This window comes from Manis javanica, chromosome 4, assembly GCF_040802235.1.
Source record: "Manis javanica isolate MJ-LG chromosome 4, MJ_LKY, whole genome shotgun sequence".
Lineage (NCBI taxonomy): Eukaryota > Metazoa > Chordata > Mammalia > Pholidota > Manidae > Manis > Manis javanica.
The window spans coordinates 8,688,584-8,712,732 of record NC_133159.1 but is presented as its reverse complement, the minus strand read 5'-3'; the positions used below and the strand labels follow the sequence as shown (position 1 = coordinate 8,712,732).

General features: G+C 56.5%; 1 protein-coding gene across 2 annotated transcripts in view; it reads right to left on the bottom strand.

Annotated features, from left to right (window-relative positions):
• Positions 1–583: 583 nt before the first annotated feature.
• The window catches only part of DISP3 (dispatched RND transporter family member 3), a 51,476-nt gene continuing 27,910 nt past the window's right edge, over positions 584–24,149 (bottom strand). Inside the window, exons 4-21 of one of the 2 annotated variants that reach the window (XM_037000183.2) lie at positions 22,850–22,986; positions 21,747–21,881; positions 21,114–21,274; positions 19,714–19,877; positions 18,665–18,813; positions 18,283–18,444; positions 17,278–17,439; positions 15,083–15,196; positions 14,076–14,212; positions 12,806–12,990; positions 10,797–10,927; positions 10,548–10,720; positions 9,528–9,654; positions 8,835–8,980; positions 6,658–6,817; positions 6,000–6,113; positions 5,416–5,582; positions 584–4,572 (exon numbers count right to left, since the gene is read on the bottom strand). In XM_037000183.2, coding sequence (XP_036856078.2) covers positions 4,210–4,572; positions 5,416–5,582; positions 6,000–6,113; positions 6,658–6,817; positions 8,835–8,980; positions 9,528–9,654; positions 10,548–10,720; positions 10,797–10,927; positions 12,806–12,990; positions 14,076–14,212; positions 15,083–15,196; positions 17,278–17,439; positions 18,283–18,444; positions 18,665–18,813; positions 19,714–19,877; positions 21,114–21,274; positions 21,747–21,881; positions 22,850–22,986 — 2,887 coding nt within the window. In that variant the 3' untranslated portion in view covers positions 584–4,209. The remainder of the gene's footprint in view (positions 4,573–5,415; positions 5,583–5,999; positions 6,114–6,657; positions 6,818–8,834; positions 8,981–9,527; positions 9,655–10,547; positions 10,721–10,796; positions 10,928–12,805; positions 12,991–14,075; positions 14,213–15,082; positions 15,197–17,277; positions 17,440–18,282; positions 18,445–18,664; positions 18,814–19,713; positions 19,878–21,113; positions 21,275–21,746; positions 21,882–22,849; positions 22,987–24,149) is intronic. The other variant, XM_017663825.3, reaches the window with a different exon arrangement.

Here is a 24,149-nt window from a genome sequence, read left to right as displayed (position 1 = left end):
CCTCTTCTCCCTCACAGCCCCCTGGTTTGTGGTGATACACTTGAGGGCTCTTTGATGGAAGTTATTTTCCCCACCTCGACTACAAGGGCCCCGAGGTCAAGGTCTGTTTGCCTTCCCTTGCATCACCGAGGCCTGGAATGGTGCCTGGGACACAGTAGGTGCTCAATAGTTGCTGAGCACATGTACGAAGCAGCAACAGCTCCAACAGGCATTCTCCTGCTTCCTGGATGTGAACAATGATGAAAACAAGAGAGACTCATACGAGGATGACCACCGATGGTGGGCAGTGGGGGCAGCTTGATTTTGGGGGTCTGAGATCCTGGCAGCATAGCAGTGGAGGGAGTCAGAGCTCTGAACATCATTTTGCCTCATTTTCCAGGGGATTAAATCAGTGTTCAGTGGCTCGCTCAAGGTCACCAAGGCAGTGCTGGAGCTGGGCCTCTGGACTTGGGACTCTAGGTCTGGAGGTCCTTCCTCTCAGCACAGCATGCAGGTGGGTGATAGAGACAGCAGGGGGGTGGGGGCAGGGGAGCCCTGGCTGCAGCTGTGTCTGGTCTGTGACAGATCTGGCTGCATGCTGAGAAGCTACAGGGGAGACAGCACACACCCAGGAGCCATCAGCCCCGGCTGGGGATCCCAGATTGATCACTCACAAGCTGTGTGACCTCAGTCCAGTTACTTCATGTCTCTGGGCTTCAGTTACCCTAGCAGTGAAACAGGACAAAAACATTCTCTTCTGAGGGATGCTGTGAACATTCTGGCGAATGCATGGGTAAGGCCTGGGATACAGTAGGCACTCTCAAAAAGCTGGGTCTCACTGAAATCTCCTGGCCTCCAAGGGGAGAGAGGCAGGGGCTCAGGGAACCTGTACAGGTGGCAGGGGTCCCTCTCCCTTGGGTTCCCCTTGTGTCCTCTGCTCCTCCGTAGCCCTCCAATGCCTGCACATCCTTGCAGACCCCAGGATAACTGCTGTGCCCAAGTTAATGAAGGGCATCTCATTAGCGCTCAGCAAAAGCTCATTAAGACCATGAGCTGTGCCTCAGCAGCGAAAGATGGTCAAGGTTCTTTTCATGGTAGTTAGTGCCTCTGGGACCTCGTGGCACCAATAGTCACAAATAAGATGAAGGGGGATTTATCTGTAGGCAAGTAGGCAGCCAGGCATGTGGCCACAAGTTCCCTGGAGCTCCAAAGTCGCCCACATCCTTGACCTGGATCCTCCTCCTGGGAGGAAAAGCATTACTGGCCAGGAGCTGGACAGAGGGACCAGGATGGGAGTTTTGAGGAGGAGGTAGATGTGAGGCTGAGCTCAGAGGGTGAGCCTGGCAGGGAGGCAGAGTTGGGCAGGGACCCCGGGTCAGGAAAAGCAGCCTGGGGTGTGCCGCACGCGATTGCCTTCCCCTCTCTGGGCCCCGGGGTGTTCATCTCCAAGATGGAAACTCAGTTAGCAGGAATTATGGGGGGTCACAAGAGAGTTACTTTGATATGGGGAAGCCTGAGTCACCTGGGGAGGGGGAGATGACAGTTTCACCAAGGCCTGGCCTTCTCCCCGCTGACCTGCCTGCCCAACATCCCACAACACTCTGAAAAGCCAGAGGCCAAAGGGAGGGAAGAGGAACTATTTCTTAAAAGCAATAAAACACGTTAAGGGTTTCTGTACAAATAATTATTATTTGGGTTACATGCAAATGATATGCAGATGACTGCTTCCACACAAAAACTAGGTTACTGAGAAGGTCTGGGGACATGGTCTTGGGCTGTTCTTTTTCTGAGCACCTCCTGGGACGTCTTGTCAGCTTGCCAGCCACCTCCCCTGTCTCACCCCCTCCTACCTGGCCTCTTCCATGAGCAGCGGTCACTGGAAGAGATGCAAGCCCTCAGTCGCCCTGCTCCTTGACGCAAGGGCAGCCACAGCCCTGGGTTGAACTGCCTGAATTCCTGATGCCCCCCCAGCAGGACCCTCCCCTCAGCCTCCGAGGGCTCAGGTTTCACATAAAGCGGACAGGAGAATACTTCAATGTGAAGTACTGTACAAATTCAAGGGTTTCCATTCCAGAATTTCTAAGAACAGCCCTCTTGATTTGACCACCAACCTCAAATGTCCCTGTAATGTCATCACCCTTTGTTACAATCCCCTGAGATACACATACTGGTTGACACCCTGTGACAGGCTGGCTGGGGTCAGAATCTGGCTGCACCATCAGTGTGACCTGAGCAAGGCGATCTCCTGGAGACTTGGTTTCCCCACGTGTAAGAGGGTATGACAGCACCCACTCATTAAGGTTAACAAATAAGCTGATGCCTGTTGAACCCTCCTCTGGGTTGATTGTGTCCTGCAGAAAGACATGTGGAAGTCCCATACCCGGTGCTTGTGAACATGAACTTACTTGGAAATGGGGTCTTTGCAGATGACCAAGTCAAGCTGAGCTCATCAAGGCCAACCCTAGGGAAGACAATGTGAATGTTGCCAAGAAAAGAGGGGCACATGAAGACGGAGGCAGAAACTGGACTGGCGCACCTACAAATCAGGGAACACCAAGGGCTGCTGGCCACCAGGAGAAACTGTCATCTCCCTCAGAGCCTCCAGAGGGAATCACCTGCTAGGTGATCAAGGACTTGATTCTGGACTCTAACCTCTCGAACCATGGAGAATAAATTTCCATTATGAGCCACCCAGTTTGTGTCACTTTGTTATGGCTGCCCTAGCAGACCAGTACAAACCCGGAGAAGAGCGTCTGGCACAGCTTCTACATGTCAACTAGTACCATTAATTGCTTGTTTGGTGTTGTTTTCACCATAGATGGTGGGTCCAAAGATCTGCTATTCCTTCAATAAATGCTGAGTGCCCCTGGGTCCCAGGCGCCCACTAGGAGGGTCTGTCTAGTGTCTCCAAAGCCCAGTTAATATTTAGATGCCAGCCTGGAGGCTACCCTGATGATGCCTCTCCCAGGCTCAGGGACCAGCCCAGCTCAGTCTGTGTCCAGCTTCCTAAAGGGGACAACGCCTTCCCCAAGGAAGGTCAGTGCCCAGCTCAGGGCCATGTACACCAAAGGTGCTCAACAATGTCCCACCTGGGGAACCAGATGAACCCCTAAAGAAGGAGCACCTACAGGGTTCCAATTCCACAGTGCTACCCCAGAGCCCCTCCCACTGTGCCCTGTCCTCGAGGATCCAGAACCCTCCACCCACCCCATCTCCTTCCAGGGGCAGCCTTAACCCTTGTGCCAGGTTCTGGCTGGACAGCATGCAAACACTCAGTTCTTTCAATTTTAAGAATATGATGGAGCCGGCAATGCTGAAATGCATGTGTGAATGGTGGTGGTCTGCAGTTTCATTCCAGTTTAATAGGAGCTGTCTGCTGCAATAGGTGGCAGGTGCAGCCAGCTCCCCAACCCTGGGGGCTGCCCCCCACCCCAAATTCTACCCCAGAGTCACGTGAGGGAGGTGGGGGTCCAGATCAATGAGGAAGGCTGTGCTGGGGCCCCCCAGCCCATGGGGAGGAGGAACCCCATGAGGCTGGGCCAGGGCTAGGACATGCAAAATCCCAGGCCAATCCCTCTGTCCTCTCCGGCCAGGACCAAAAGGCCTGGGAAGGAGCACAGGACCAGCACTGGCCTCTGCCACAAAGCTGCAGGGAAGGGGAGGAGGGGCAGGCGGAGCCAGGCCCCTGCCCTTGAACTCACTGTGCTCTTCCTGCAAAGTCCCTAGGGCAGCACAGCCCTGGCAGGGGTGAGGTGGGGAGGGGGGCAGCTCTGGCTCTGCCACTGACCCAGCTAGGCCTTCAGTCGGCCTCCTAGTGCCTCGGCTGTGGCATCTGTAGAATGGGGGCTCTTCAGAAGGTTGCTGTGAGCCTTGAGGCAGTGTGAGAGGGACACTCCTTGCAAAAATAACCAGACCAGGCGTGGGAGGAGAGCTGCTCTCTTCTGCTGTCTGGGGACATCCTGGGCGGCTGCTAGCAGCCAGGTGGGATGGGGTGGGGTGGCAGCCAGCCCCACCACCCTGCTCTGGCTCAGTGCTGTGATGAAGGCAGTGTGGGCTACACAGGCAGGTGTCAGCTCCCAAGCTGGGCCGAAGGGCACCTTCCAGCACAGGCCTAGGACATACAGGTTGGAGCCGGGCTGGGAAACAGTACCTCTGGGGTCTCAGAGAACAAGGTCTCATCCCCCATGTGCTGGACCAAGGTGTGCAAGAGTTAGGACCCAGGTGCCAGGGCTATAGAGAGGTCCCGCTGGGCAGGGGGATTTTAAAGCCACTCTGGAGCAGCACAAGGCAGGCACCCAGCCCCAGGGCCCCCGCCAGGAGCACGGCACCCAGGGCTTTGAGGAATGAAGTCCTGGTCCGGGTGAAGGAGCTTGGCGCCATGATGCCCAGCAGGGCCGTGCTGACGGTGAGCGTGTAGAGGATGGAGACGCCTGTGTTGAGTGCGACGATCTTGCCAAACTTGGCGAATGGGGCGATGATGCAGAAGAAGAGGGGCACCGTGGCAATGACGGTGGTGAGGGCACTCGACACAATGGCCACGCCCACATGCCGCACAGCCTCCAGCGTCCGCCACTGGCGCTGCGAGTGGGCATCCTGGGTGCAGGATAAGAGCAAAGCTGGGGTTGGGGACCAGATGCCCACAGGGATTCCTGCATTCCTGGGTCCATACAGCACACCCTGCCCAAGCCCAGCCTGGCCCCTGGAGGCCCCTGATTCTGCCTCCGTAAGTGGGGATAATAACAGCAGCTACCCCCAGGGTTGGGGTGAAGATGAAAATGATTCCCTTACAACAGCGCACAGTGCACAGTAGTAACTGTTGCTATGACGACCAGGATGCTGATGACTGGCTGGCATAGTAGGTCCTCATTAATGGGAGTTCCTTATTAGTGGCCCTGATTGGAATGGATTTCTTACTTTGGACCAAAAGCATCTAAATGTATAACTGATTTAACTTACATATTTATGAACATTTTCACACTAATACAATTCCAAACTAGGAAAAAACAAAACCTTTAAGAGATCAAGAGCTGGTTTTAGCACTGACTACATGGGCAGGTCCTCCTAAGCCACAGAGGGCTGCAGGGAGGGCTGGCAGCCTCCGGGGCAGGACTAGAATGGCCCTTCTCTGATCCCTGGGCTGGAGAACAAGCCCTGGACTCAGGGAATCGAAGAACCGCAAAGGCCCTCGGCCATCACCTGGTCCAGCCCCTCATGCTCACCTGGAGAGGCAGAGGCTGGGGGAGTGGCCTGCCCAAGGCCCACAGCACTGCTTCCGTGGGGCTAGCTGCCTTGGCGCTTGAGCCCCTGGGGTGGAGATGGCCATGGAAACCTCAGCCCCCAGGACGCAGCCTGGGTGGAGTCAGGTACTGGGGGTCCCTCAGCTGCACAGAGGCAGGGGAAGATTTCCTGGGGGGGCAGGGCAGGCAGGGTGCTTACCTCAGCCTGGTGGGGGGGCAGGTTCTCTCCCGCCAGCAAGTAGCCCTCAACCAGATGGACGCAGTAATCCACGGAGGAGCCAACGAGGATGGACAGGGAGATCGCTTCCACGGCGCCCATTTCCCAGCCGCTCCAGTACATGATGGTCACCACCAGGCAGACGATGCCTGCAGGGGGCGGGGACGGCAGGGAGGCAGCTTGGACCCCACCTCACACACACAGTCCTGGAGAGGTGCTGAATGAATTCAGAGGACCCTGGGGAATAGGGTGAAGTCTGGAGTGGAGCCCCCACCTCTACTGACAGGAGGGATGAACAGAGACAGGACAGGGGGCTCAAGGGAGGGGACAGGTGCAGTACTTCACTGGGCCCAGAGCTCCTACCCATCAGGGGGCCCACAGATCAGCGGGGCACAATCCTGAGACAGCACCTCACCAGGGTCTTTGTGCCAGGGGGTGGGGTCGGGGGAGGCCTTCCCTGAGCAGCTGCGGCAGGTAAGGGTTGGGAGAGACCTGCTGACTCCATCAGTGAGAACCCTGCCTGTGTCTGGCCCCCAGATGATGCCCACCCACCCCCAGCTACCTACCCAAGATGCTCAGGAGCACAGGCAGCAGGAGCAGTATGTGCGTGGTGAACACAGCCACCGCGGCCACACAGATGAGTAGGGAGAGGGCCAGGCCATACAGGGCGCTCTGCACCCCTGCAATGTGGAACAGCGGGGCCTCAGTCGGCCTGGAAGAGCAGGGTGCCTACAGACCCCCCAAACCCACTGTTCAGAGGTCACTGGGGCCACCCAGATGGGCACGGTCACAGCCAGCTGTGTCACTCTAGATGAGCCCCTGACCTCTGGAGCCTCCACTGCCTCATCTGTAGAGTGGGGTTATCATAGCACCTACCCTACAGGCCTCCTTTAAAGAAAGGACACAGGTGAGGCCCTGAGCACAGGGCCCAGCACTGAGAAGGGTCCATAGTGACGGAGAGCTGCCATAATGGCCATTGGGGTTACTTTTTAGGTGGGGAAGTTCAAGATCAGAGAATGTGGCCAGGTGGCCCCCAGCAGGAGACTGAAGCTCTGGCCTCTGACTGGTGTTCCTGGACTGTGTCATTCCAGTCCTCCAGGCTTCCTGGCCAGGACGGAGAAGACGACAAGCTGTGACTCAGACAGGCCACACGGGGCCCTCCCTGCCCCAGGTCACCTCCCCATCCCACTGTGATCCTGGGGTGAGGGGCTGGGCTGCGCTCGCCTATGATCTCCATGAAGATCTGCTTCCAGTGCTCGCAGGTCTGGAAGCCATGGCGCAGGGCCGAGCCCTCGGGGAACACCTGCAGCTGCTGCTGCAAGAAGCTCTCCCAGCGCAGGTAGTCTGAGTAGGTCTGGAAGGAAGACTTGCCCCTGTACGTGGTCTGTGGGGGACACAAGGCAGTGAGACAGGTGGGCAGCTGTGGCCCAGTCACCCTTCCCGGTGACGGCTGGTCCAGATGCGGCCAGCCTTGCCTACCTGCAGAGGGTGTGTCATGGGGGTGAAGGGTGACCCAATCCAAGGTTACCCCCCACCAGCCTCTGGGTGCATGTGTGATTCTTACAGTGGCAGCAGGTTCTGATGCAACCAAAGTCCCTGTCACTTTTGAACAGAACCCGCAGCTCCCGGAGCCCCCATGCTTTGAGTCACACCCTCTGCCCGCATAGCCAGTTCCCTCTCAGCCTAGGGAACTCATCGCTACCTCCTCCAGGAAGCCTTCCTTGATGCCCCAAGACAGCCCCTGCTGGGCTCTAGAAGCCCTTGGTGCTTCCTCCCCATGCTCTTGTCACTGCCCAGCTCAGTGCCTTTCTCCGGGCTAAACTGAGTCAGGGGTTCCCAGCACCCAGCCGAGGAGCTGTCCAGGGAATGCGGAAGGAAAAAGACAGGCCCTCACCCTGCTCTGAACCTTCACATAAGTTACCTCACTCCCCGAGGCTGCTCTCCCCCAGCACAAGGCAGCCTGCAGTGTGTCTGTGTGCATGTGAGTGTCTGAGTGCTGGTGGGGGTCAGCATGGAAGTGACGTCCAGGCGTAGGGAGCCTGAGCAGGGATTCACTCCTCGCTCAAACTGTCTGGGGCTTCGACTATAAAAAGGACATTCTGACATTCTGACACGTTACAACATGCGTGAACCTGGAGGACTTCATGCTAAGTGAAAAGAGTCAGTCACAAAAAGACAAATACTATGATTCTGCTTATCTGAGGGACTTAGAGGAGTCACATCCACAGAGACAGAAAATAGAAGGGTGGGTGCTGGGGGCTTGGGGGGTGCTGGGGGGTTAGTATTTAATGGGGACAGAGCTTCAGTTTTGCAAGATAAGTTCTAGAGCTAGATGGTACTGATAGTTGCACAACTATGTGAATGTACTTATTATTACCGAACTGTACATTTAAAAATTAATAAGATAGTTGATTTTATTATCTATATTTTATTACAATTAAAAAATACTGCCCAGGGCTTTAAACTGGCGTCTGCCTCTTCACGGGGCTCCTTGACACTCTGGAGTGTCCCGGGGGCCTCCGTGCTGGTGGCCAGTGATGTGGCTGCTTGTGTGGGGTGGCAGATGGTGGGAGGGACAGCGGGGCTGGGAGCCAGAAAAGAAGAACTGGCTTCTCCTTACAACCTTGTCATCATTATTTTCGTTCCTCAACACCTTCATGTGACCTCTCTGTTGCTTCTCAGTCCTGCCAGGTGGAGGGCAGGGCGCCGTCACCCAGCTCCTTAGAGGAGGAACCGGAGGCTGAAGGGGATGAGTGATTTGCTCAAGGACACAGTATACCAGGGTCAGAGCCAGGACGGACCTGGGTCTCAGCACAGAGGCAGCAGGCACAGACTTGGCAAGCCTCGTTTACCGAGTGCCAGAGCCAAGAGGCCCGTGGATGCCCAGGTCAGGTGAGTGCGCGCATGCGCGGTGCCCTGGGGGGCGGAGCCCAGGAGCCCAGGTGACAGAGGAGGCAGCGCAGTGTGTGGATGGTTAGTCCCAGGCTTCCGAGCTCTCCCGGGGAAGGCCCAGCATGGGGGTCTGGGGCCCAAATCCTGGCTCTCAACAATACAGAGGGGAGTGTCCTGGACTGTACGGGCCCTTTCCCCCATGCGGCCCTCCAGCTTAGCGGATGTGAAGGATGATGTGGCCCCTGGGCAGGTAGGGAGGGAGTCACACAGGAACTGGCTGGCATCCTCCGTGGTGGGAAGGGTAGAGCTCTGTGGCCGGGTGGCTTGGATTAGCCCTTGATGCTGACACTAACTGGGTGACCATGGGCAAGCACGTTCACCCCTCTGGGCCTTAGCATCCCCCTCTGAAGGGCAGCCCCTCTGACCCGGGACGGGGGCCAGGAATCAAAGGTGACACATGCGGGACAGGTGCTCCACACTGTGCCTGGCGAGGCTGCTGGGGGGCTCACCGATTCGAAGGCCATGGAGATCCACTGCACACGGCCCTCCTTGACGCCCACTGCCCCGTGTGACAGCTGGCCTGGGAGCAGGTTGGGCTCGGGCAGCTCCTTGCACTCAGGGTGCAACATCTGCAGGAAGGAGGAGATGCTGTAGCCTGTGGGGAGAAGCGGGACGTGTCGGGTGGGGACCAGAAAGAGCAGCTTCCCCCATCCCACCCGTGCACATGGACTTCACCCAACGTGTCAGTGTGGCAGGAGCACATACGCTTCCCCCAACGTCCCCGGTTTAGAAGTGTCTGTAACCACAGGTGATGCCCCTCACTGGCCACAGGGGTGGAAAAGGACTTCTGCATCCACTTGTGGGAGCCCTGGCCTGACCTCACCAGGTCCTTCATGGCCCATCCTTACCCTTGTGCCCAATTTTTTGGAAAAGCTACTCCTACAGGTGTGCAGGCATGCTGCACCCCACCCCTCCACACCTGCACCTCTGTGCAGAGTCATGTTCACACACCAGCCTGCCCTCAGCTGGAAAATTCACACCCCTACCCCCACCCATCCCCGGCCCTGGGCAGACACACTCCAGTGCAGACGTGTGTGTGCTGAGATACCCACATGCCAGGCATATGTGTCCTTGGGGCTGTCCACCCTCGGACCATCGCCTTCCCAGTGCACCTCCCTCTGAGAAACTGGTTCCTCACGCACCTGAGGGCAGGCACTGGGCCCCGCCTGGCTTCACCAGCTCCAAGTTACCCGCAATAGCCTTGCAGAGGCGACACAGGTGCCCAATTTCTTTGAAGAGATCAAAGCTGCTGTCATAGATGACACTGCCCTTTCCCAGGGAGACACAAGCCGGCAGGGGCCACTCAGTGAGTCGGGAACTCTGTCCTGGGTCCCACCCCGGGGACTGCTGCCTTTGCGCTGAGCCCTCTATGTGGCTGCCCCCATCCGGCCTGAACCTGCTCTGCCTGCCCCGACCAGCACCTCCTGCACAGGCCCCTCAGCTCCCCCCTTTGCTGTCCTCATGGCACTCTCACCCTGCTTTCTCTTTGCCCTCTGCAGAGCAAATCCGACCTGCCCTCCATCCTCGGCCCCGTCTCCTCCGGGCCTCCCCACCCCTCCTCTGACCACCTGCGGACTCACGGTCTGGACTGAACAGACAGATCCCTCCTGACTCTACCTGGCTCCCGAATTACTTCATATACCCAGACTGACTTCTCCAGGCAGGAGTTACCACCATACCTCCATGCACAGTCCTTCCTACCATGTGCTCAGAACCCATTGTGGGCCAGGCAGACCTAACCACAGCTCCTCTCCTACAAAATGTCCAAGAGCCCAGCACAGGGCACAACACGGACAACAGGAGGAGACCACAGAGAGCAGAGGGCATGCAGCAAGGGCTGTGGGCCCAGGGAAGGGCCTCCTGCAGAAGGAAAAGGGCAGGGAGGCTTTACACTTGTGTATTTCCCTTATTTCTGTTCCAGTTCCTAATAGTGAGGGCCAGCCAGCTTAGGCCCAAAATATACTCAGGTTCCTGGGTGATTCTGAGAGCTCAACCAGGCTCAGTCCTCAGGAGAAATGGTGCCCAAGGGGTCCCTGGGGGTCCTGTCTGGACTGCATGAGTGGTCAAGGATCCAAGAGGGAATGTGGGGAGCTGGGGCCCGGTGGGCCCCTAGGCTGGTACTGTCGGGCCCTCTGGCATCTGCCCTAAGTGGGCCCATGTACCGGGTCTCCGATGACATGGTTGTCCACCTGCCGCGTGCGGTTGATGCCAGTAATGCCAAAGACCACGAAGACCATGGCCCCTGTATCCACCAGCGGCCGCACTGCTGGCTTCCCGCAGCCAGTGTTCACGCAGGGGTTGAAGCCAAAGGTAGCAGAGAAACGGGCCTTGGGCACTGCAGAGGGAGTGACATCTGTACAGGCAGGCAGGGCCCCACCTCCTGAGGCCCCACTGCAGCCTCCCCCATGTACCTTTCTCACTGGGCACATAGAAGAAGCCTTTGGTCGGTCCGTCAAGGCTGGAGCTGAGCAGGCAGCCGGGAGGTGCCATGCACACACGCCCATGGAAAGGGGGCTTGTGAGACTGGGCAAAGTAGAGTTTCCTGTGGAGGCAAAGGAGGCCAGACTGAAGCCAGAAAGGCTAGAAGGAGCTGGGGAAGCGAGGCAGGTGAGGCCATGTACAGGGGCTAGAAGACTGCCAGGGATGGCCTTGGGCTTCTGCAGCACAGGGACTTGGTCTCAGGCTGGGAGCTGAGGTTTGGAGGCCTCTGCCAAGGCCCACCATATGGCCCTGCTCGATGCTCTTCCCCTCTGTGTGCCCATCTTCCACCTGTGGCATGAGGGGTGGAGACCAGTGGCTTCCAAACTGCCCCTCCAGGGGGTGCAAGAGTTTGCAGAGAGGCCCCAGGACCAGCTTTGGGGGTCCCTACTCAGAAGCCCCTGCCCTGACTTAATCTGAAGAGTTACGAACCTCAAGATTCTGTTTGAGAAAAGGGTTCCAGGGTCAGGTTGTTCACTGTTGGCTCTGATGTAACTCAAGGTTCCTTCTAGAATGTTCTAAGTTCATCCAGGAAGCCTGACCCCCCAGTTGCTACTGTGTAGGCAGAGTGATCCCCAGCCTGGGCTCAGGAGAGGACAAGTAGAGGGACCCCCCCATCACCTGAGCTAAGATGCACCAGGCTGGAAGGGCCCAGGATGCCTGTCTTGGTCATGCCCCCGCCTCCACACCACACACTCTGCCCCGAGAGTTCAGTCTCACGTGGTGCTTGACCAAGTGAGTCCAGGCCCTGTCAGAGATCACAGCCCCATGTGTCACCTGTGCAAGGCCCGCACTGCCATTCTCTGGATACGGCAGTGGGCCCTTTCCTTCCGAGCATGTGTGGTAATTTGTATGGACACTGCGGTTGACTTGTTAGCTGCTGTCTCCTGCGAGGGGGCCTGAGGCCAGGAGCCACATCTGTCTTGATTCCCACTGTATCCATAGCACTAGCATGGTGCTGGCACACAGTGGGTACCCAATGTGTGTTACATGAATGAATGGATAGAAGAGCAGTCCCTCAGCTAATACAACCTCAGTGGATAAATGAACGTAGGGCCTGGTCAGAACACAGAGGACAAACCCTGGGCAAGGATGCCCAGCTGCTTGGAGGCCCCCAAGGCATAGAGTGCAGTCACTCATTAAGTATTCTTAAGTACCTGGGGCACTTATTTCATGCCAGGCGCTCGGCAGGCCCTGAGTATATATAGTAAAACAGACACGTTCTCTCTTCTGTCACCCTACAGTCTAAGGGAGGGGGGACATTAAAAATTATTTTTCAATATATTATATATATTGCAAACATGGATAGTGCCTTGGAGAGGAAGTAAAGCACATACACACTCATTCAGCAAGTGGTTACTGAACACCTACTGCGTGCCAGACACTGAGCGAGGGGCTGGAGATACAGCATGGATAGTCAGGGTGCCCACCACTGCAGGATGCCCATGTGCTCCTGAGGAAAGGCAGGCTGCAAACCAGACCAGAACGATTCCAGGTGGTGATGGGGCCAGTAGGCTGATAAGCGCAGAGACTGGGTGTGGCTGTTTTAGACAGGGGAGGGAGTTCTGGCCAGGGTCAGCCTCTCCCGGGAGGGGACATCGGGGCAGAGACCTGAAGAAGACATCTTGAGAAGAAGTCAATCACACAGGAGCTAGGAAGAACATTCTAGGCAGAGGGAACAGCAAACGTGAAAGCCCTGAGCCTCCGGATGGCCACTGTGCCTCCCGTGGAGCCATCAGGAGCCAGCGGCAGGGGAGGGAGCAGACTGCAGGCCTTTGCCAGGGCTCCCACTCCCTGGTCCTGGGCAGAGAAACATCAGAACAGATGTATGGAAACGGACGGGCCTCCTACGGGTGCCTGCTGACATCTCGTGACTATGGGGATGCGGGCACACAAGTGGGCCTGGCTGGTGGCAGCCGGCTTGTCTGCAAGGCTCTGTTACCTGGTGTGCTGCTGCTCCTTGGTGGCCACATAGAAACTGAAGTCAAACTTCCAGCCCCGCTTGGCATCACAGGCCAAGGCTGTCACCATCCACTTGCGGGAGGGGCTCGCCGCCTGGAGCAGCCCTACTGTAGACATACAAGCGGTCAGCTTCTTGGTGAAGTTACCAAAAGGCGCTCTATACACCTAAGCAGTGGATCGACAGAGACAAGACACGTGACTCCGGGAGGCTGCCTCTGCCTGGGCCCCGCCTCAGGCTCCAGCCCCTCCCCGCTGGGCGTGTCCTACTCTGTCCCAGCCCCCAGAGGGGGGGCTAGAGCCCCGGGCAGAGGCTCCGGGGGCCTGGGTTCGAGTATGAGAGTTGGGCAAATCCTTCCCTCCCTCTCTGAGCCTCAGTCCTTCCTTCAACGGAGCATCTATGGCCATGCCGGGCTGAGCTGGGCTCTGAGGCTCCAGCAGTGAGAAGACGGGTTTGGTCCCGGCTCTCGCAGAGCTGCAAATTACGATGGCTTCAGGTTCTTTTAAGAGCCATGAATCAAATAATCGGGACGATAAGACACGGCGTAGATGGGCAGGGGACGTGGAGGCCACCTGAGGGGTGAGCCAGCGCCGAGACCTACTGAGGAGTTGGCCGAGTGCATGTTGGAAGGAAAGCGCCTAGGCAGCGGGCACAGCCACGCAAAGGCTCAGGAAATGCCTCTGTCACCTCCTCTTCTGAATGGAAATATAAACCCCGAGCGAGTGAGTTGACACCTGTTCCCATCACCCTGGAAGGCGTAACGTGATAGAGAAACAAGTGACTTGCATGAAGGAAACACTGACAGGGGCTTGGCCTCGGAGGCTCTTTCCTGGGGCGTGGGAGCAGCCGCCAGCGACATCACTACCACCTGCTGTTTACTGAGCACTTACTATGTCCTGCACAGGCCTTACCTCATGTACCTCCAACTCCTGGCTGGCACTTTTCATACCATTTCACAGATGAGGAAACTGAGGCTCAGAAAGATGAAGTAATCTGCCCAAAGACTCACAGATTATAAATGGCAGAGCCAGGATTCGAACCCAGGTCTGCTGACTTGGAAGCCCATGATCTCACCACTCTGGGGGGGTCCCTGCCACAGACCTGGCTGAGGGCGGGGAGGGTCCTCACTTGCTTGCAGTAGCAGCTTCATCCTCATAGACCCTGTTCCCCGCCCTGCCCTGTGGGTGGCACTGAGGGCCACCCCCGCCCCCACAGGGGCATGGTGGTTCATGTCATGACAGACTGGGCTCACCTGGAAGGAGGACACCTCCCCGTCCCCGGGGGACACCGTCTGCCAAGGGGAAGGCAGGCTGGCGTTGAGGGAGAACCTGTAGACAGCTGGGCGGCCTTTACTCTTTGCCTTGGAGACGTACACAGTGCCTGGGGAGTCTGGGGGAAAAGCGAGGGGTGGAGGGGTGGAGAGTCACCTCGCCTGGCTTCCCGTGACCCTGGAGCTGCCCACCCGCGGCTCTGCTGGCTGAGGGGCTGAGCCCTGACTTCAGGCTCATCTCCCAATGTTGGCTCTGCTCCTATCGGACTGAGCCCATGGAAATCATGGAGGTAGGGGGCTGCTGGTGGGGGGCACCTGGATGGGGTGGTAGCATAGATGGAAGGAGAGGTGGTGGCAGCAGTGACCACGATGGGGTAGTGGCACGGGGGGTCACCAAAATGGGGTGGCAGCATGGGTGGGGTGACTGCGATGGCCAAAGTCATGCTGAAGGTGTCCCGAATGGAGCAGCAGTGATGCCAACAATGGGGTGCCCAGTGTGTGAATGGTGGGGTCGGTGCTGATAGTGACAGTGGCGGTCACAAGGTGACAATGGCCATGGGGTGACATGGACATAGAGAACTGCCCCACGGAGGGAGGTGATTCCCACAGGTGTCCCCGCATCCCACTCTGCTGGCTGGAGCTCCCTGCCAGGGTGTGCCAGCATCCAGGGCTCAGGGTGCCCCTGTCCTCCCTGAGAGCCGCAGGATGGTTTGCTGCACAGGGAAGGAGCACAGGGCAGCACCGGGCAGGCTGGGGTGGTGCAGGAGGGGACCGCACTGTTCTGTCCCGGGAGAGCTGGGGGTCAGGGGGTGAGGGCCCCAAGTTCACCCCCCACCAATCTCTCCATAGTGGCGCAAGAGCACAGACTCTTGTCTTCCCAGGCGAATCCGAGAAGGAACTCACCTGCCTTCCCCACAGGGCCCAGTACCCCAGCACAGGTGGGATCTCCCCGTACGCCCCACCCCAGCCACACCACACTCCCCACTGACCCAGCAGTGTAGCCTCGGGCCTGCTGATCCAGGGGACGCCTGAGCCCCTCTTCTTCTTCTCCAGGGATGCCCGGATGTTGTTCTGCAGGCTGTGGGGCTTCTCCTGGAACAGACCTACCCCCCACGCTGTGTCAGGGACAGCAGGGCCTCCCGGGCTGTGCCTGGCAGGGGAGGCCAGAGGCTGGAATACGTGAGAGCCCCAGGGACAGGGACAGGGCCCTCAGCTGGGGTGGGTGGTGTCAGGGGTCTGAAAGATACTAGATGGAACTGAAAAAAACACCAAATATTGTATTTATAGGAATCTTTAGGCAAAAGAAAGGCATCTGCCGGTTCTACCCAAAGATACTCTGAGGTCTGCCGCCCACCCTCGCCATACCCCACTCCCCTCCTGTCGACAGGGGTGACACTGCCCCCCCCAGAGGGGGCTGAGGGGCCAGTGCGATGCTGCATCTCACACTAGGCAGCACATCTGGCTGTGATAAATGTTCAATAAACAGGAGCAATTAGAAAAGGAACACCATCAACTAGCAGAGAGGACGGGCACTGTGCCTGTTCTGCCCCAGGTATTGGGTTGAAGTTTTTGCTTTTTGTTTTTTAAGGACAGAGATTTTACACCTTCAAAAATTTAACCCTTGCAATCATCTTAGAAGGTCATTCTTATTAACCCTATTTGATGAAGAAGAAAGCAGAGGCTTGGGGAGGTCATGTGACCTCAGAAAGTGAGACGCAGAGCCCATTGGGATCCGGTCCCTGTCCACCCCTAAAGGCGAAGCTCTTTTTGCTATGACCTGAAGGGGTGGGTCCCTTTAAGACGCAGTTCAGAGAGCTGAGAGACACAAGAGGCTGGGGGCTGGACTTGGGCTGGGGTCCTGGCCCTTATCCAGATGATTCCAGGAACCCGGGACCATCCTGAGGTCTGTCCATCTGTGAAATGGGAGTGGATGCAGCTTTTTGCCTCCAGGCACTGACGGGTGGCAGGAGGCCCTGTAGCAGGAGTGGTAATGGAGTGCTAATTCTCGTGCCCAGACAGGCAGGAGGGAGAGAAGCCAGGACTGTGGCAGGGGCTGGCTCCAATTTAGGAGGGGCTCCTCAGGCGCCTCTCTGAGCTGCAGTCCATTATGCTTTTGGCTAATGCCATTACCAAGGGGAAGGACAGGTTAATCTGAACACCACCCTAATTAAATGAAGTCAATTACAGCAGTCAGTGGGACTTCTCCCAGGAGCTGGAAGCACTCGCCCAAGCATCTTCTCGTTTGGTCTTTAACCACCCTGGCAAAGCTGGGTGACCTTGGGATGACCCCTCCCCCGCCATCCCCAACCTCAGGCTCCTCTGTAGAATGAGGGCCTGGACCAGATTACCTGAACGACAAGGAGACATCTTAATCTCACCTCCCTGCTCATCCCTGACACCCACTCTGTCACCAAGTCCTATGGATTCTGCCTCCTAGAGCCTCTTGACTCCACTGCCACCCTCACCATGCTGGCGCAGCCCCCGCGGTCTCTGGTCCAGATTGCCAGCCTCCTACCCAGCCTCCTGGGCAGCTTCCACCCTGGCTCTCTACTCCACCTCTGCACAGCACATGGGGGACTTTGTCATAGCCCACCTCTGCTTAAAAAACGCCCCCAGTAGCTTCCAAGGGCAACTAGAATAAAATCCAGACTCCTCCCTTTAGCCCGAGGGCCCCGGCCCAGCCCACCTGGCTAGCCTTAGCTCCTGCCACTGCCTCTTTCAAACTTGGCCCTGGTCTTGCCCACCTCCACTGCTTCCTTCTACCTGGACCCCTTTCCTTCCCTCTCTCCCAGCCTGGCTAATCCCTTCCCGTTCTTTGAGCCTCAGCTTAGACAATACCTCCTCCAGGAAGCCTGCCGTGATGCTGAACTACCTGGCAGCATGCTCTTCCTCCTGTAGCTCCCATCTCCTACTACAATGCTGGCCCTTGGCCATGGAATGAACTCCCTGGGCTCAGGAAGCCTGTCCTGCCTACTGCGGTCTCCCCAGCGCGGGCAGAGCTGACACGGAACCATTTCACAGTTAATGAAATGGGGAAACTCTGAGGCCCAGAGGTGGAGTGGTTTGCTGAGGTCACACAGCGGTGGGGAGCCCAGATCTTGTATCTCTCAGGCCAATAGTCCTTGAGCCCTGGACTCCAAACAGAGCAGGAGCCTGCAGTGGACACCCCAGCAGAAACCCTCACCTGAACAGGTGATGCAGGAGATGCCCTCTGCGCTCAGGTTGTACTTGAGGTCCAGCAGCACCTGGATGTTGGTATCGGGCCGGAAGAGCAGGGGGGCCCGGCTGGCAGGGCGCAGCCGGCTGGCGAACACCAGGGACAGTATGAGGATAGACACAAAGAGCCCTGGGAGGAAAGGACACAACGCTGGGTGTGGCTGGGGCCCAGGTGGCCATTCACCATGGGGCCTCCAGAGCTCTGGGCAACAGCTGCTCCCTTTATGGGGAGGAGGAGGCCCCAAGGGAGGGAACAGAGGCCCAGCACACCTGTCTGTGGGTGAAGCTGGCTAGGGGCTGGTCCTCCAGCAGTTGGAGGTGGTTGCTCTGCGGGTCACTTGGGGGTCAGACTCTAAGCTCCAAGCACACACTCCTGGGCAAGAACCAGCCAACATCATACGGCACTTTACAGTTTATAAAGAGCCAGCACACTCACCTGACTGGACACAACCCTAAGTATTGTCAGTGATGATAATAACAGCACTTAATGTTTATTGGGCACTTAACTGTGCACCACGTATTGGACTGAGTTCTTTACATGCACTATGGCGTTCCTTACACCTAACTACTTGTTAGATAGATGCTCTTCTTATCCTCAGTTAGAGGATAGGAAACTGAGGCTCAGACTGACTGGCACAGCCGAAGTTACATGGCTAGTAGGATCAAGACTCCAACTCAGCCGGGCTGGTCTAGGCCAGAGCCCAAGAATTACGCACTGTGCCGACTGCCCAGCGAGAAGGCTGGTATAGGTACACAGCAGGTGCTCAACGAGCCGTAGGTATTGCAGGACCCACCTCATCCTACACGGGAAGGAGGTGCAGCTCAGAGGATGTGAGGGCCGCCAGTCTGATTCTGACCTCGGGCTCATTTGTGGGACAGGGTGGGCTCCCAGTGCCCATATGTTCTTTGGGAAAGTCTGTCCCTACGCCTCAGGCCCAAGCCAGAGGGGAGGGCTGGAGGGGAGCTCACTTACCCACAATCACCCAGCGGCTCTTGACAGCCGACCACAGGACCCAGTGGTGCAGTAGCTCCTGCAGCTGAGCAATGAGCTGCCCCCTGCTTCCCCAATCTGGGGCCAGCTGCAAGCCTTCCGGGGGCACAGACACCAGCGACACGTCTCCCAGCTCCAGTGACACTGGCAGGGCAGAGTAGTGGCCTGTCAGAGAGCTGGCCCAGACTTGGTGCAAAGTCCAACCCCGGTGTCCTCCTTTCCACGGAAGCCCAAATGCTTGATGGGGATCCCACAGGCCATCAGGACCAGCCTGTGCTGAAAACATCCTGCCAAGGGCGCATCCCCTGGCAGAGGCAGCCGGGTCCTGCCATGGTCAGCAGGGCAGGCCTGAGCCAGCTCTCACCTGGCTCCTCCTCTACATTCAGCAGGGGGATGTCGTCATCCAGGTAGGGCATGGGGCCCTGGGCAGGGCTGCCCCCGGCCCGCTCAGGAGCGGCAAACACGTCCCCAGGGAAGTGTAGGGCGCTCCTGTGTCCACACTTCTGGTGGCAGCTATGGAGAGAGTTGGGGAGAAGCATGAGCCCTGAGGGACCTGGGCACCCAGGGGGGCGGGGCAAGGCCCCGGCTAGCACATGAACCCAGGCATCACACTGCGGCTGGCCTCTCACACAGGACTCTCATTACAGACTTCCAGGAGCCTGCCTCCTGCTTGCTTTCCAGTGCCATCTCCCCCAGGTGCCAGTCTTCCTCTGGGGAGACAAATGGTGACAGCAGCCATTACCCAGGGAGATGGGACCCTTGACATTCCTGCCTTTGGGTGCCCTGCCCCAAGGCCAGAGACCCTCTGTCATTCCTCAGTACCCCTGACCCAGGCCTGAATCCATGTGGACAAGCCCCTACCTTTCCAGACCACCTGGCCTGCAAGACCCCAACCGTTCAACCTCTGGCAGTAACTTGGAACTGACCCATCCAATTCCGCACAGTTGGCTGAGTCTAAATGCCATTTCTGCACCGAGATGAGAACCTGAGGACATTCAACATGGCGGCTAGTGGGAGTCAGATTACAGGTTTAAATTCTGGCTCTGCTGCCTACAAACAGTGATCTTGAGTGAGCTGCCCAACCTCTCTGAGCCCTTGTTTCCTCATCTGTAAAATGGGCACAAAAGAGAACCCAGCTCCCAGGGTCCTTTGCGGGGTGGGGAGTGGCAACAGGTATAAAGCACTTTGCCCACTTTCTGGCAAGTAGCAGGGGATCACAGATGGTAACCACTGGACAGGATTCTCCTGTTCCTGCAGCAGTGCCCCCCTGAGGAGGTGCCCACACAGAAGGTGCTCCACAAAGAATCAGGAAGCTTTTGGATGATAGGAGGGTGTGCTGAGGGCCGCGAGGGCCTGCTGAGGATATTCAGGGAGGGGAGGACACAGCCCCTCCACCTGTGCCTGTCGGCTCACCTGGTCTGGCAGGCGCTCTCTAGTGGTGCCATGTAAAGATTCCAGATGCCCAGGGCAGCAGGCATAGTGAAGAGCACGGCCAGCCAGCAGCAGGACACGATGAGAGACATGAACAGGCCAAAGTCATGGACAGCCGGGATCTGGTGATGGAGAAGTAGAGGAGGCTATGGGGCCGGTTAGGCCTGGGGCCCAGGGAGCCCGGGGACTCTGCAGCCAAAGGCACTCAGGACCCCAGACCACTCCCAGAATGAGGCAGGACGAGGAGGCCCGGGCTGCTGGGACGCCAGCCTCTGGCCCAGGAGGACATCAGAAGGCCAGGGCTGGGACCAGGGGAACAGCAGGGGAGGAAGCGTCCCACTCGGGAGGGAAGGCGCCTGTCTGTGCTGCAGCCCACTGCATGGAACAGTGCCTGGCACACAGTAAGTGCTTGCTAAGTGGCAGTACACGGATGACTGGGGTCAGAGGGAGACACAAACCCTTTGGCCTGGCCACGTGTTGGTGAAGGGGAAGGGAGAGAATGCTGCCCCCGATTGGAACGGAGCCTGGGGCCTAGGAACAGTGGGTGTGCCCCAGAAGTGTCGCAACAAGCAGACAAGCCTTCACTGTTGTGAAGAACTCACAATCATCCCATTTCAGTCCATGAAAAATCCACACGAGGACAGGGAGGCTCAGAGAGGTGAGCCAAGCTCTGTCATGTGACCAGCAGCTGTCAACAGCAGAGGTGGTGTCTGGACCCAGCTCTGTCTGATTTCTGAGTGTAGTTCTCCAGGAAGGCCTGGATAACCCCAAACCATCTAGTGGTCTCTAGACAGGAGACTCAGCCCAGGTCACAGCATCTTCCCAAGACACAGACAGGCTCACTGCCTTTCAGCGTCAGCACCCAAGGACCTGCCCCAAACTAAGATCCTTCTTCTGAGACCAACTCAGAGGCCTGAAGGAGCGTGGGGCCAGCGAGAGGCAAGTCAGTGTGAGGCAGGTGGGTGGAAAGAGCTCAGGACCAGGAGTCAGGAGACTCGGCCAGGGTAACCACTGCCAGCCGTGTGACCTTGGGGAAGTCACCGTACCTCTCTGAGCCTCCATGTCTGTATTAGGAAAACAGGGATGTAATTATGCCTTTGTCACAACAATGTCAAGAAGACTAAATGTGAAAGAGTTTTGTAAACTGCCAAACACCCTACAGGGCGGAGGCTGGATTATGATTAATGAGCATTAGTAATAAATACTATTGTATCGTGATTATTTTCCCATTTGTTAAGCTCTGGTAATGTTAACTAGCACCAAACATGGGCTCTAGGGAAATGGCAAGTGCCTTGAGGCAAAGGCTGTGTAGCTGCAGAGACGGGGCAGGTGTGCTGGAAGGGATGGGGAGCCTGGGGCAGGGGCAGAAGGCAGTGTCCCACCTGGGAGAAGACGTTGGCTGCGTAGGCGGCGGCCGTGGTCAGGGAGGTGAAGAAGGTGGCCTTGCCCGCCGTCTGGATGGTGTGGATCATCCGCAGCTGAGGGTCCTCCAGGTGGGTGGCCTGCCGGTAGGTGTTGATGAACACGAACACATCATCCACACCTATGGGAGGGAGCCCCGGGCCGGCCGGGGCAGGCTCAGACCCAAGCTGGGCCTAGACCAACCCTGAGCAGCCCTCTGAGAGGTCAGGCTCCAGGGGAGGCCTGCTTCTCAGCCTGGAGTTTGGAAAGACCATCTAACTCTGGCCCCCCCCATCAGGAACCCAAGCCCCACCCTCTTGCTCCCTGTTCCCGTGCCCCAGAACTAGGCCCCTTCTTCCAGATCTTAGCCTCTTTCTGACCCTTCTCACTCTCCTTAACCCCCACTCAGCTCACCTGCCTGCTCCTTCCATCCCTTGGGGGCTCCACCCACCATACGCCCAGGACCCACCCAGCACTCATACTCTAGCCCCCACCAAGCTCCAAGGCCTACGGGGAACTTTTCGGAGGCCCCAGGGAAGCCAGGTTTTGCATCCCGGGAGAAGGCTCTCTCTGGGTTCCCAAGTGGGAGGCCCATACCAACAGAGGCAACTCACCAATGCCCACTATCACGAAGGCGGCCACCCCATTGAGGATGCCCAGGTACTGGACACCAAAGACCACGTGGTACAGGAAGAGGGCCACCAGGCAGCTGAGGCCGATGCTGGCGATCCCAAAGAAGGACAGGAACACTGGGCAGGGCAAGAGGCAGAGGGGACAGCGTGGCAGGACCCAGCGGATCACAAACCCCTTCCGGGTCCCCGACGCCGGCTGGGTCCTGCCTTACCCCCACCCCCACAGTGGAGCACACTTCACCACCCCATCTACGCCCAGCACAGTTGTCCAGAGAAGGGACCGGGCAGGAGGCCCGAGTGGCAGATGAAGCTCCTATGGAGGAAGTGGGGTTGCTCATGGGCCCCCACCTTTGTAGAACTCACCTCTAGTGCTAGTAGGGAATTACTATATGCTTCACATGTGTCACCCCAGTAGACTAGAGGTTCCATGGGGGTAGGAAGTGTATCTGTGATGTTCACCACCAGATCCCTGGCACCTTAGAGCATCTGGCACATAGCTGTTGCCCAATTAATATTTGTTATGTAGATGAAAGAATGTCTTTTCCCTTTTCGGAGGTATTACCAATCTCTTACTCACTTGGGCAAAAATATTTGTTACATAGATGAAAGAATGTCTTTTCCCTTTTTGGAGGTATTTCCAATCTCTTATTCACTTGGGCAATAAAGAGTACCTACCATATATGCCGTAGAGACAGTGAGAGTACACGGGAAGGTGGTGGTGGAAAAAAGAACTGAGGGGTGGGTAAAAGGGCACCTGACCTGGGACTGTAAAACAGGTCACAGAATAATCCATAAAGGAGGCTACCCCAAAACAGGGTTATCAGCCAGCAAAATATGGCCAAAGGGCAGAAAGTTAAACTATGTGAGGCTCTGGGAGTGCGCCACTTAATATGGCCCAAGCTGCCTCTGGGCCTCAGTCTCCCTGCCTGGGGTTGAAGGTGACTTCTGAGTACCCTCCCCACCAGTTCCGACATGACGGATTCAAGATTATCTCTGGCATTCTAGAGAAAGAAGGCTGTGGCCAGACAGGAGGGCTCTGAGAGGAGAGAGGGGGCGGCTCCGTGCTGGGCCTTCAGAGCCCCTACCTGAGCAGGAGGTGAGGATGTAGACAAGGGCAGCAATGCAGCTGCTGCTGACGAAGGCGAGGAGCATGTCATTGTTGAAGGTTCTGCGCACCTCATAATCAAAGAGGTCCGTTCCCCCGTATAGAACCTGTACTTTGCTGGGGGAAGGAAGAACATGGAGACAGGAGAGATGGGAGTGGATAGGCCGATGGCTGGTAACACTTGGAGGAGGACAGGAGCTATTTACCTTGGCTGCACATTACAGGGTCCTGGGAGGTCCCCCGAATTCTGATGTCCAGGCCATATTCTAGCCAAATTCAATCAGAATTTCTGGGGTGGGGCTGAATCATCAGTGTTTAAAAATCCCCCAGGTGATTCAAATGTATGGCCAAGGTTGAGACCTCGGCTCTACACAGATAATAATAACTTACAGTCAAATCCTATGTTACCTCCCAATTCTCAACTATTTACGCCAACATTCTAAATTCAAACCAGTTTCTATATATACAGTTTTACACTGCTATTCAGGGTTCACGTAACACAACTTATTCTTAATAAAAAAAAAAACATAACCAGGCTGGTCAAGCTGAGTTTTAAAATGCAGTCAGGAGTGACACTTGCTTCTGGTCAAGGTGGAGTAACAAGATGAAATCTATCTAGACTTACCTTCACAGGTGAACTAACACACAAAAAATGAGATAATATATGAAACAGGACTGGACGTGGGACAACAAAGGATGATGATTCCTGAGGGATGAGAACAAAATGGGCCCTGTGGTTACCCTGACTTACTGCCTTGAGAGAGATTCCAGGCCTCGGTGCAGTCTACGACAGGGGCTAGTGGACTCCCCAGAGGAGGCAGAAAAATGTTCAAACTTGAAAAAACTGTAAAACCAGCTGCCTTTAAACACAGACACACGGAGGTTAAAAGCAAAAAGAAAAAGATGCCATGCTAATGTAAAGCCAAAGAAAGCTGGAGTGGTTAGATGTACAATAAATGCAGTAAATTTCAAAGTAAAGAATATTACTAGGGATAAAGAAGGTCATTTCATAATAATAAAGGGGTCAGGTCATCAAAAGGCTACAATGATCCTAAAGTTTTTGCACCTAATAACAGAGCTTTAAAATATGTGAAGCAAAAAACTGATAGAAATGAAAAAAGAAATAGACAAATTCACAATGGACATTTCAAAACCCCATTTTCAAAAACTGCTAGAACAATTAGACAAAATCAGTAAGATAGAGAAGACCTCAACAACACAATCAGCAGACGACTTAACTGCATTTACAGAACACCCCACCCAGTGACAGCAGAATACAT